This window comes from Pseudorasbora parva, chromosome 1 (genome assembly GCF_024679245.1).
Source record: "Pseudorasbora parva isolate DD20220531a chromosome 1, ASM2467924v1, whole genome shotgun sequence".
NCBI lineage: Eukaryota > Metazoa > Chordata > Actinopteri > Cypriniformes > Gobionidae > Pseudorasbora > Pseudorasbora parva.
The window spans coordinates 28,223,747-28,237,735 of NC_090172.1; the positions used below are offsets into that span (position 1 = coordinate 28,223,747).

Genomic DNA, 13,989 nt, shown 5'->3' on the forward strand with positions numbered 1-13,989 from the left:
ATATTCGAATTTCACCAACGCCCCACCAATCGTTGTTCTCGGTTGGAGTTTGTTGACTCCGCCTCCTCCGAAACCACGCCCCAATAGAGGATCCTCCTGCTGAGGTTGTTTTCCCATGTTAGCCAATTAGCAACCTAGCATGCAATTTGAGGTCTGGCGCCTTGACTGAATGGTGCTTACGTGTTTTTTAATTTGCCTTTCAAATCCGAACCCTTGCACGATTCAACGTTTGAGAGCGCTGATACTGAGCTTGATAGGTTTTGATTTCTCGGCGGAGCAGAAAGAAGTCATCCGGAGTGTCTGTTGCGGGGTGAGTTGAATCTTGTGTGCTAGCGGACGCTTGCTAGCTGTCGTCGTCGCAGTGCTTCATTCAGGCTAAAAGTAGCTAACTCTAGTTAATGACGCTTAAACCGCTTTCCTTACCAAATGGCCAACGAATCTCCTGGGTAAAGTGAAATTCAAAGATAGGGACATTAAATTGAGTTCTTTTGAACTGAAGCATGTCACAGCACTGATTATATAAGAGTATTTTTCGAGGCGCTAGCTAGCCGCACTTAGCCTGAATGGCTACATAAGGGTTTTAAGCTCTGCTGGGTTGATCAACTGCTCATTATGAAGGTCTAGCTATCTTCCACTGCCTTTGACCATTTAGCGATCGGTACTGGTTTATTGGTGTCATCTGGACTACCGGATAACAGTGCAGCTTTGATTACAGCAGTTGTGTGTTTACCGGTTGAAACCATTCAGTTGGACTTCCTGACTTGTATAGAAACAGTTGGCAACACCGAGTGCTAACCAGGCAGCCGTATCACCTTTTCTCGATGTTTCATGTTTTTTAGATGCGATTTGCTGGGTTTTGTCGACGCGGTAACTTAGTCATCGGATCGTGTTTTTATTTTGGTGTGATCAGTTTGTGTTGGAATGGGCTCCGCATCGCATCGGACGGAGGCGGTAACTGCTTAACGCCTCAGAGGTTCAAGAAGCGTAATAAAACGCGTTTATCTACCAGAACATTAGTAAACATCCATACGTATACATTTAAATACACAATACGTGTTTTCGATCAAGTTGTACTGTGTATTTCGGTGTGCTGTAGAGTGAGTGTATCATGTCGTCTGAGGCCTGAGACTATAAGAAACTGTCCGGACTCCGGTTGGATGAAACAGTTTATCCATTCAAATAAAAGTGAGAGAACGCACATGCCCGAGCAAGTTTTCCCCCACAATGTAACTGTTTACACACCACTATCCGCCTACGCAAGTTTATAGACAAATGTAACATTGTTTAAAGTTTTGTCGCAGTCTCATCATGTGGGCAATGGCGAAAGGTCATATCGTCGTGTTATCTGTTAGCCGAGCTCTGCGCTAATCATCGAAAAATGATGGACAGTTTATAACAGACATCTAGTGTCATTATTTGGCTTGGAGTACATCTGACAGGTGTCAAAAAGTGGATCTCCTCTCAGCAGGCTGCTGACAAGTTTCGTTTTTTACTAGTGTGTGATTTTTAACACAATCGGTGTTAATGCCAAACCTGTTATAAACTAATTTGTAGATCGCAAATTTCAAACGTTTCGACACGCCTGTAGTAATAAGGCATGAATAAGCCAAACTTGTGACTTATTCTTGCTAAAGAATGACTATAGTCATAACATTTGTATTTATTGTTAATAATATTTTACCAAAGCCATAGAAAGTATGAAATGACACATGGAAGTCTGGAAATTATGTAGTGGCTAAAATGTTTATTTTTTTATTCTTCATAGTGACAGTGGGTTTTTCTGAACCAACTTCATAAATTGCAGCCTGGGATGTTTGATTTACCTTCACTATCCAGTACTATCCAAAAAAATGCATTTTAGTTTTGTAATGAAATTTGTATATTACATGTATTTGTCTAGAAAACTGTTGCATGATGCTTGTTGAACAAACTAGAGGTTTAAAGTTGAAAAAACTATACAAATCCTACTTTGTTCAGATCAGGTCCAGCTGGTTCACGATGCTCAATTTAAACGTTGTCAACTCAGGGTTTGATCCACAGTTTGTGATTCACTCACTTTGATTCACTTGAGCCCTGAAGATTAATAGATTATTATGAAAAATATAATGATTTTAAATGCATTTTTAAAGCAGGAATACATACTGCTGCAGTGTTTGAAAAAGTTTCAAAAGGCAGCTAAAAGAAAATATCTATGCAAGGGAGATTTTCATTATTAGAAGTAATTATATATATATATTAGGGCTGTGTATTGCCAAGAATCTGGCGATACAATACGTATCACGATACATGGGTTACGATACGATATATTGCAATATATTGCGATATTGTAAGAGAGGCAATATATTGCAATATTTCTTTTTTGTGTGTTTTTGTTTTTTATAATTTAAAAGAATAAAGAACACAACCATAAGCCTAAAACACGAGACAAAGTATTTTATTTAACTAATACAGTATCATTTATATCACTAATCATATGCAATGTGCAATCTAAATTAAGGGAAATGTAAAGTGACTGCAGGATTCTTTATGTGTATATGTTTTAAAGGTTCACAGTATAGCAGTGGCTATTTAACAACAGAAAGTGCAGTCCATTTCATGACTGAATGACTGTTTGTTTTATATTTAACACAGTAGCCCCAATCACACAGAACGCGTTTTTGCAGCGAAAAGCCTTTTTTGAATGGATTTCGGTTGGCAGAGAGCGTTATGCGCGCTGCTTATGCGCCCTGGGCGCCTCGCGTTTCTGAAGGAGCGCTCCGAGCGCATGAAGTTGAAAAAAAGTCAACTCTGAGCGGAAAAGCGTGCAACATCATCGCGCTTATGTTCTGTTGTCCAATCGAATGAATGAAGAGGCGGGCCTTCCGTTGTGTTGACCGTTACATTGATTTGACTGACAGTACAGGTGATTCGGGGGTTGCCTAGAAACATTAAAGCGTACTGCTCATTTTTGAATGAAAAAACGCCGACCAAAAAAGGGAGTGCAGTGCGCCTCGCGTTTTCGAACCTGAAAAACGTGTTCTGTGTGATCGGACCCTAAAGCTGTTTTCTATAAAGCAGTCTATTGTATAAAGTGCTATTTCAAGTAACGTTACTGAGCTGCAGAGCTGGTGCATCCATATCCACATCGCTATTATCTTTCGTTCTCCTGCCACCGCTGTCAGTTTTGGTGCGTGTTTATTTTGTTACTGAGAGGAAAGCGTGCAGGACATTCTATCGAAACGCTTCTCAGCAGCGCGGGTGACGTCAGGATGTTAAGCGAGCTCTCTGTTTCAATGTGTTTCCCGAGTATTAGATTATAACTTGGCCTATTTTGCAAACAAAATGATTCTTGTCGATTTCCTTAGTGGCTTCTTTATAGCTGAAGCCAACATGAGTCCACACTTCAGCTCTGTATACTGCAAGAGCGGAATAATTCTATCGTCTTGAGAGCTGGGTTTGCTAATGTAAACACTAGCACTTTCACCTTGCGCTTCTCCGGCTCCGCGTCAGTTATGCGTTCTGAGATAACACTGCCATCTAGCGGTTGGGTGTTATACAGTCTGTGGTTTAAACCGAACACAAAGCTACGAAACTTGGATGTAAATAAATAAATATATAAATATCGATACAGCGTTTTTGAGAATCGATACAATATCGCCAAACATAATATCGCGATATTCACGTGTATCGATATTTTCTTACACCCCTAATATATATATAGTAGAATTAAAAGATTGGCAATTTTGTCTCTCGAATTCTTTCACTATAAACCATAAACTTTAATTTGGAGGTACAGGTAGAGTGGCTTTTTTGCATCATATGTGACTTTGTCACAGCTGATTGGTCCAGTTTTACAAGATATGATTTTAGTCAAGATGTAAGATATCACAAGATATGATTTTAGTCACTGTAACTGTCATGTAAATATTTACCGTTTTGTTGTAGATTCCGCCGCAGTAAGGAGCATGAGTACATAATGAAGCGGCGCTTGGAGGATCAGGACACAGTGATCGGCTCTCAGCGGCGGCTCCCCGAGGGTGTGGACATCTTTCAGCACCGCGTCCTCAACTCTGCCTCCCAGTCCTCCCTCTACGAGACTACACCAGATAACATGCAGCCATCGTCCAGCATGCAGTACTCTGTCTCACAGACCTATCAGGTACTAAAACATCATCAACACACTTGCATAATTTTGGTGCGAATGTCCATCATTTTTTTTTTAAGGTATTAAATATAAAATTGAAATATTATCTGAAAACAGCAGGGATTTAAATATTGAAAATTGCTAATAAAGTGAATCAGCCTATTACCTACAGCGTAGTGTTGTCATGATACCAAAAGTATGACTTTGATACAATACTAAATCGATATCACAGTAAAATAAAAACAACAGTTAAAGTAATAGAATAATATAACAACATAACTTATTATTCATTGCTTTTTTTATTTTTTACAAAAAATTCACTTGGCCAGCATCTCTATCAGCATTTTGATATAGATACTCCGATTAGCATTTTTGGGGCGAATCAGCGATTACCGATCACAAAAATCATGATCTGCCGATTGCCAATCACTGCCGATCACAGAATGGCAGGGAAATGGGAATCTTTTATCTATAATCTTGCAGAGTTTGCACCATTTGTAGAAATGAAACTAACTCTAAATTAACTGTATTTTTGAGAAAAAAAATTGTAGAAATAGGCTAGAGTCAAGATCTAGAGTCAAGAATCACCAAGTGTTCATTTTAGAAAATTAGATAACTTAAGGCTACTGTAGGCCACCTTTCCCAAATAAGGCAGAGTAACATAAAATTATTCCAAACAAAGAGGGGTTAGGTAGACCAACACACATCAGATCAGCTTAATGGGATGTAGCCTCTTAAAACACTGATTACATTTAATAATTGATCCTATGCTAAGCCCCACCCCCCTTAGTTACTGTTACTACGCCTGTCACGTCTATTACAGTATGTATGCGCCGGTGTCAAACATTTCCGAGGAAATAATTAGTCATTTTTGGGGAACAGGTGAAATATCTGCGAGAACAAGAAAAAAGGGACTGCAGTATGCATTTGCGGGATATATCCGCGACATAATATGCAACCGATTAGAGAATAGTTTCATTAAAATTGAAGCTAAAGCCTATAGTCTCAGCGCAATCAGCAGCCGCCTCATATGTATGTTCATGCACAACAGGGTAAGTGAAATTAGAAAATAATCGAATAATTATAAATCAAACAGCTTATCAATAAATCTTGTGGAATAAACACAAGACATTAGCCTGAACACTTTGCAATGATTCTCCCGCTTATATTTAGCGCGCCGGGCTACTGCTCACGCGTTGTGTGCCTAATCTACACCTTGGACCTGGCAATAGCCAGAGATACTGACCTGAGCCATACATAAAAAAACAGCCTTATAACAGAAAGTCACTCTCCCAAACATGATGGGTTATTAATATTAGAAACACAGCCACTGCAACAATCCTTATGATGGTCATAAGTTGCACACATTTTGTCTAAACAAACTAGGCTACGATACAAAACTAATAAATAAAGCCAAGACAGTCCTTTTTTATAGTCTATATACTGCACCATATGTAATCATTTGCATCAATCAAAAACCTTATGTTTTTTCAGTTCGTTGAAGCAAACATAGGTGTTTTTGTTAATCCTGTCGACATTTAACGTTAGTTTTATGATCTCAAGCACACACTGCTTGATTAACGCCTGGCATTTCTTACCTATAGTTTTACGTTTGGAGAAGGAAAAAAATGACAACCTCCTTCCAAACTTTCAGGATAGTATAAGATTCGCACAATCTGTGCGTACAAGTTCGCATCAACATGTTTCCCTCAATCGAAAGCTTGACAGACCTTCCGCGCCTAGTTACAGTTGCTAAGCCACGATTGGCCTGTGGCGGTTTTCGGGTGTGGCTTGGCGAAGGGTCTATTGGCAACTATATGTAAAACTTGTTACACCAAAGCTGGCTACTGCCACAAAGGACAAAACTATGGCACGTCCCCCACATATTGTAGCTTACATTATTTAATTTTTTGTATCTGATGTAGTTTCTACTACATAATAATGTAATCCTTACAAAAGTTGTAAAAGCTAGCCATTCAAGAGCAGTGAGTTTCCTTAAGGTTAATCAAACAACAAGACAAAGAGAAACTTAGAGACAGCAGCAGTTTATTCGACTGCTTTAACTTTAACAGCGAATACAGGGATACGTTTAGGCTACATGCAGTTACTAAAATGTTAACGTTCACTTGCGAGTCACAACGGGCCGGGGTTTATGTGCATGCTCATCAAGACGGTAATTTAGTACATACATTTTGTGTGCATTTGACCATTGCAGCACAATTTGTACTCGCAAGATTTTTGTGAGATGGGCTGTGTGTGTGTCAGGTGTGTGAGTAAGATCACGGTCTCTTGGAGCGCGTGCGAGTGCTGAGTGAACACTGGCAAGACTTAAACATAAATGCAAATGATAAACTTTAGTGACGATGCGACACTGCCTCGATTGTGTAAGTGGCAAATCCTGTGTCAACTGTGCAGCTCGATTTTAGTTGCAGATGCGATGCGGTGATGTGAAGACATCTGAGCACTTTGAGAGTGAAAGAGAGAGGGAGCGTGCGCACGCACGCATGCAGTTTTTAGTCGCACTGTTTGTGAACTTGTCTCACAGAAAGTTTTCAAATGACTTTGTAAGTTATTTAATACAGAAATATGAATTGTACCTCACCTTCGGCATTTTAATTATTTTACCCGCGCTGGAAAGATAACTGTGCCGCTGCATGTCATGCCCTCGCTCAGGCGCGCGCTGCATGTCAGGCGCGTGTCTTTATGTTGTCAGCATGAGATCGGCCTTTTTAGAGACCGCCGATCAATCATCCCAAAGTGATTATCGGCCGATTGAGATCTGTTGCCGATCAATCGGAGCACCCCTAGTTTTTGACCATTCCCTCCTTTTATTGCTATAATGACTACATGCCAGTGTGAACATCCTTAAAGAGATCACATTATCAATCATCTTATCATTCGCTAACCTTTCACTTCTCAACAGGTTGGGATGACCAAAATCTTATTTCATGTTACGAGTAATTAAATATTTTTTAAATGTAATTTTATAATTATAATATAGATTTTTAATTGTATCTTTGTTCTTAAAAATAATCAAAAAAGGCAAATTACAAACAATATGACTAAAGCAGTTAGGGCTGGGTTTCGATTCAAATTTCAAGAATCGATTCCGATTCTCAAGATCTTGAATCGATTATCATTATTCGATCCGATCCAATCCGATCTTTGAGATTTAGATAACTGTTTTTAAAGAAAGCATTTTTTCCAGCTGTTACCTGAATATTACAGGACTGTAGTTATGCAACATGTTGATACTATAATTATAGACATTCAACTGCAAATTAATGGAGTATTGATGGTTGTAGAGAACAACTGTGCGCTGTGGAGAGGGCGCGTGCTGTCATGACAAGCCAGCTATTACTTCCTTGGCAGTAATAGCGCGCTGCAGTGAGAACGGCTGTGACGTAAGCCGTGTTCTCGACATATCCAGCAGCCCGAGTTTACTCATCTACCTTACTCTAGTATTCTCTGTCCGCTTCTTCAGCATTGCGGCGGCGGTAGTGCCGAGAGCTTCGGCTTGAGTTTGTTTACTAACTCTAGTATTCTCTGTCCGCGGCAGTTCTGGAGTTTTCAAAGCTGCCATGTTCGTTGTTTTAATGTCCTTCCACCTCGCGCGCATGCGTGAATTCAATGACGTGGCAAATTAAAATTCACTTGGAAAATGTAGGCCTATTATTAAATCGATCTTCTGAGTAGGGCTGGGCGATAAATCGATAACGATAATTATGTGATCCCGATTAAAGATATGATCCCATCCGACATAAAACAGAGTGACGTGCGTGGGCTGCTTATCATAGGTTCACTACGCGGAATTTATTATCGTGTTTCTTCGAAGTTCTTCCATATTACATTAAGCCCAACACAGCGGTAAATCTGTAAACTACATTCACGCACAGCAGGCTTATTACCTTATTAGTTGTAGTGGGTGACTTGCAAGCTAACGCTACCAAACTATAATCACTAAAACATCGGACTTGTACATCGCTATCATAATTGTTTGTCTTTGGTGATGTATTAATGACTCAGCATCGCATGTATCAAAAGAGAAATAATATCATCCGATGTTTAAAATGAATAAAATAGACTGAGCTCTGGTGATCTGCAAATACTGAACTTTGCTCTCTCTCCCTCATCTCCCGACCGGCCCACTGTCGGTGAGGTGTGTGTGTGTCGGCGTCGGTGAGATGGGCGTGTGTGTGTGTGAGTGAGAGAGAGCGAAGCACAGTGGACCAATCCACTGTGATGCAAAAGAGGGGGGACTCAAAATGTTTCTTAACTTAAAATGCTTTTCTTTTTTGCCTGTTTGCATTTTTAGTGTTTTACTACTTACACAATTAAGTGATGATGTTATTGATATACAATGTAGAGTAAAAAATGCTGACCATAATTAATATTTTAATAAATAAATCTACCTCAGTTTTTAATAAATTGTTCACCTGTTGGGAAGTGTTTATCATGTTTTGACAATAAAGGATAGTTTAAAACCACAGTTAACTGTCTAGGGATGGGTACCGAAACCCGGTATTAAACGGGCCCCGGGGCTGAATTTTGAAAGACCGTTGTATCGATAAGCTCGGACGTTATCGGTTCTGCTGTGCTTTTGAAAATGCACGTGACGTGACGAGAGAGAGAGAGAGAGAGAGATAGAGAGCAAAACGACAGCCCACGGAGGACAGAACTAAACATTTAAATAGCCTAGTTTCACTTTACACTAGATTGTGATAATGTGATTTTATTTTAGATTTTGGCTTCTTTGGCAAAGATTATAATTTTGATATTTATATCTAGCGCAACTTAATTCCCCTTGCAGCAGTTGCCTACGCTGTCATTTCTTCCTATAACTCAAACGTAATGACAGAATCAGCACGATCGGTGATTGTTGTAAAATACAGTCTAGCTACTGTTGGTAAATTGTGGGACGCGTTTAATAATAAAAAGAGCGATTAAAAGCACAAAAATGTGTGCAAGAGATTGTTCCCAAGTCGGCGCACGCTCCGAAACAGCCCACAACGAGACGAGCAAATTACACTTTCGGTTTCACACTCGCGTCTAAACGATCAAATGTACACAAACATCTATGTCAAAATGACCGGCTTGGAGAGTCTTTTAAACACAGTTTGTGTCTAAAATGGACGTAGTTATTATGGATATAGTCGGGAGAAAGTGTAGTGCATCTGCCTATTATCAGTCGCCTATAGATCTGCACGTCTGTCTTAAAGAGGCAGCGGTGTAAATAAACATGCTGACGAATTACTGCGAATTAAACAACCAAATGCAAAGAGAAAATCACTCACAGCTCTTGAATGAATAACTTCAGCTTTAATAAGCATTTATTTATCCTATCTATGATAAAATATGCAGTGTTATTTTACATTTGATTAGCCTACTAGAATTATATATATATATATATATATATATATATATATATTAAATATCTCAAAAAGTACCGATAAGAATACCGTTAAAGTACCGGACCGATAAGCAGTATCGTTAAGAGTAGTAATACCGTTAAAATCTTAACGATACCCATCCCTATAACTGTCTGTTTTCTACATATTTCACTCATGAGCAAAAATATGCCTTTAAATTTTAAAGAAAATAAAAATCTTACATTTATCGTGTTATTTATCGATATCGACTGATATGGAAAATTATATCGTGATAATGTTTTTTTGGCCATATCACCCAGCCCTACCTCTGAGTTACGGATCGATCTTTAGAAATTAATATGAAAATCGATTCAGAATTGGTGAAACGATTTTTTCAACACAGCCCTAAAAGCAGTGCTTTATTTTTCAGCTATAGGTCTATTCAACAGTAGCAAGTCATGAAAGAAATTAAATAATCAAATATAAAACTTCTTAGTCTTTACTCTATTATTTAACTATACACGGATTCTTATTAAATATATTTTAGTTATTTAGCCAAGCATGTGTTGGTTTTCTATTTTTCATTGGTGTTTGAATAATGTTAATCACACAGAAAATGAGGTCTGGCTTAAGGCCTGCAGATCTAATTACCTCAACTGTATACGTTCACTAAAGACATCCGACTGTGTTTACCTGAATACTCGCCAAAACGTGCATTTTACATATTTTCGAACCCAAACAATAATCTGCAAAAGAACTGAATCGCAATCACGTTGTCTGAAATGCCTGGTGCGCTTCAGGTCAGAGTCTGGCAGCGCGAGCACGTCCCGCACTCCACTTTTTCTCATGCGTGCATATTTCTGTTGCTTTCTTTGTCATGCGTAGCCTGACGTGGTCATACTCAATTCTAGTCAGAATATGAGTCTAATGCTGCGTTCACACCGCACGCGAATGACGCGAATAAACCGCGCTATTCGCGCGAAGTTGGACGCGTGAACAATTTGAATTCATTAGCTTCATTTGCGCGTGAAATTCGCTTCATTCGCGTGTGACATTCACTACACAACAGACGCGAATTCGCGTCATGGGAGGGGGTTCTGCCAGGCAGCGGCAGTCGGCAGAAAGACTGTCCGTGTTAAGGCTGCTCTCACCGGGGTTGATGAGCGCTGAGCTCCGGTGAACGCCTGGGTCTCACACCTCCGAAAACACCAGATCAAATTTTCAAATAGGAGCTCTCTTAATAAATAAATCACATATTTGAGCTTTAAACAACTACATTCTCGCCTGAAAAACTATTAAAAGTACATTTTGTGACACAATACAGTAGTATTTTTAATTACTCTGGCCTCGGGGTTCCCCTATGGGTTTCCCATCCGTCACTTCACCACGTGACAGCAGTAAGCAGGCTCCTCATTGGTTAACTAGGCGCGAATATCCGGCAAAGTTCAGATTTTTCAAATTGAGCGATTCGCGTGTTTCGCGCGAATCACGCGTTCAAAGCGCTCAATTCGCGTTATCATTGCCGCGTCATTCGCACGAATCGCGCCGCAGAATGCCTATTCGCGTCTCTGCATTGACTTAACATGTAAATTACTCGCGCGAATCACGTCATTCGCGTGCGTTGTGAACGCAGCATTAAACTGCTCCATTGGGCTGTGATTATGGGGCGTGTTTCAACTGAACCAGGAAAGACATCAATTGGATAGACCTACAACCAATCAGAGCAACGAAGCAACGCATTGTCAAATGTCAACAGAGCTCAACTGCACAGTGTTGCCAAGATCTTCTTTTTTTCCCCGCAGGTTGTTTTTTTGTTCGCGGGTTGAAGCGACTATTATGTGATATATAGACCCATGAGTGCGAATTTTAGCAGGCAACCTTGCCAAAATAACACACATTTTACCCCCCAAATGCCATTTTTCCCCCCGTAGAACCCCCTGAGAAGCTATTGTTTAGAGCTTGTAGTTGCCGGGTTTTGTTGTAAAAACTTGGCAACCCTGTCTGCACGCGCGCTGAAATCTGGCTGGAATACACAATCTTTGCCGATGTTGAAAAAAAAAAATAATAATATAATGATACACAGAGTACTTACTCAACATGATCATCATTTCTGAGAGAAATTGTGAAGGTGAATGCATATAAAAACAAGCTCTCCGTTTGGGATTTGAACAAATATATTCCAAGCCCCTTTGATGACGTGCATGATTACGTTACTGTTGATCATCTGTCCATCATCGTCTAAAGCCCGCCCTGATGATTTTATTGGTCCGAACAGTTTCTGTTCGGAGATAATTACTCCTCTATGGGTCGAGGCCAGACTGAACTGCCCGACCTAAAAAAAATTGTGGGCAGGGCTAAGTTCGGCGGGCATCCAGGCTGTGTCATGCATATATATTTAACTCTTCTACTTCCAATGTTTAGTGGAATACGGTGGAAGCAGAGCTCTGCACACGTCCTGTCACCTGCTGTCACACATCGACGCAAATTAAGAAATACAGCTCATATTAGCGCTGTCCTCCTTAAAATACCAGTACTAATAAAATTCCATTTGTAATAGCAGGGTGTCCCAATACTTTTCTAGTACCGGTATATCGTGCAACACTACTACAGCTCTGGAACTCTCAAAAACAAACCTGCCTCTCTAACTTACTCGTTTTATTTGCTCCGGATGAATATTGTTGGTGTTGCAGGGTTTGCCTTTTGGTACGGGATTGTGTGTATTGTGCATTATATTACTTATTCCCGCAGATTTTGTGCATCAGGTCTTAGAGGACAACTCCGGTGAGAAATGAACCTAGGTGTAATTAACAGATAGTTAGAGAGTAGATCGTTCTCTGGGATGCGTTTTCTTGGAAATCGAATGTAAAGAGTTTTATCTCTAAAAACAGATTAGCTTATAACGCTAGTCTATGGGGCACAGGGTGGTAAAATTAAATCGCTAGTTAATACCACAGTGTACAAACAGTTTAATAAGAAGATACTTTATAAACACAGTGCCTTACACGTTCACGGACAGGCGCCATCTTGGAAAACAGTCTGGACTCGTCGAGTCACGAGCACTCTGCTAAGTGATGAACTGTGACTTGTAATCTCATATGGTCCATATTTCCGGAAGAAAACACTGAACGCAGCAGAGAAAATAAATAAAAATAAAAATGTCCATGTTATTACATTTCACAAACTTAATTCCTATCGACCAGCTTACTTAGAACAGCGCTCGTGGATCGATTCGTTGAGAATGTTTTCCAAGATGGCGCCTGTCCGTGAACGTGTAAGGCACTGTGTTTATAAAGTATCTTCTTATTAAACTGTTTGTACACTTACAAAGTTCTCAATGCTTCGGTTTGCATATAGGGACCCTCATTATGCTACTGTGTTAGTGTGAGGCTATTTTGAGCCTTGTTAGTGGTATTAACTAGCGATTTAATTTTACCACCCTGTGCCCCATAGACTAGTGTTATAAGCTAATCTGTTTTTAGAGATAAAACTCTTTACATTCGATTTCCAAGAAAACGCATCCCAGAGAACGATCTACTCGGTAACCATCTGTTAATTACACCTAAGTTCATTTCTCACCGGAGTTGTCCTTTAAAGTGACAGCAGCCTAAAATATCTGCTGCCAAATTATGAGATTATAAAACTTATCTAAGTGTCAGTTTTTCTAAATTCAGAGTTTAAACTGTGGCCATCGAAAATGTTGAGTAACTTTGGAAAACCACTAGCCACAGTGGCTGGTGAGCAAAAAGTTAGTCAAGCCCTGTATACATACATGCATGCATATATTTTTATATGGTTTTGCAAATTTAGATTTTTACTTGTTTTCTTTATATGCTTAGTTACACTCTATTTAAATATTTAATTGGATAGAAATGGCTGTTTGTGAGTGCAACGTCTATAAATGAATTACAAATTATTAATCCAGTGATCAAAAGGTGCAGGAGATGATGAAAGATGACAAACTTTGACAGATTAATTGTGCATTTTATTTTATTTTAAAGCACTTGCTTGGTTTTATAAAACTATACAAATGAGACTATACATATTCATCACATATTTTCAAAATTAAATTACATTTGACTTCATGTAAGCCACTATGATAATGAACCATTTCTCCTTCTGCTCTAACAGTTGTCAATGGCCCAGAGTTCTGGGGGACATGGTCACACCAGCAGTGCAGCGGTGCATAGTGGTCCTCATCACCATGGGCCAGCTGTCCAACCTGTGGGACAGGTTCACTCTCATGCTACCCCAACCCCTGCCCCAACACTGGGCCAACAGCAGTTTCAAAGGCTTAAGGTAAAATATCGGTCTAATAGAGTATGGAAATGATTTGCATCGGTTTATTTGGAGTTCTGGAGAGCTGAGATTTATGTGATTTCAGGTTGAAGATGCTCTTTCCTATCTGGATCAAGTTAAACTCCAGTTTGGCAATCAGCCGCAGGTCTACAATGACTTCCTGGATATCATGAAGGAGTTCAAGTCTCAAAGGTCAGTGTG

At 39.6% G+C, this 13,989-nt stretch overlaps 1 protein-coding gene across 2 annotated transcripts in view; it reads left to right on the forward strand.

The window, feature by feature from the left end:
- The first annotated feature begins 126 nt into the window (after positions 1 to 126).
- sin3ab (SIN3 transcription regulator family member Ab) overlaps positions 127 to 13,989 on the forward strand; it is a 42,024-nt gene continuing 28,161 nt past the window's right edge. For both annotated transcript variants that reach the window (XM_067437492.1, XM_067437493.1), the window contains exons 1-4: positions 127 to 310; positions 3,925 to 4,138; positions 13,621 to 13,788; positions 13,874 to 13,980. In XM_067437492.1, the coding sequence (XP_067293593.1) occupies positions 3,956 to 4,138; positions 13,621 to 13,788; positions 13,874 to 13,980 (458 nt within the window). In that variant the 5' untranslated portion in view covers positions 127 to 310; positions 3,925 to 3,955. The remainder of the gene's footprint in view (positions 311 to 3,924; positions 4,139 to 13,620; positions 13,789 to 13,873; positions 13,981 to 13,989) is intronic.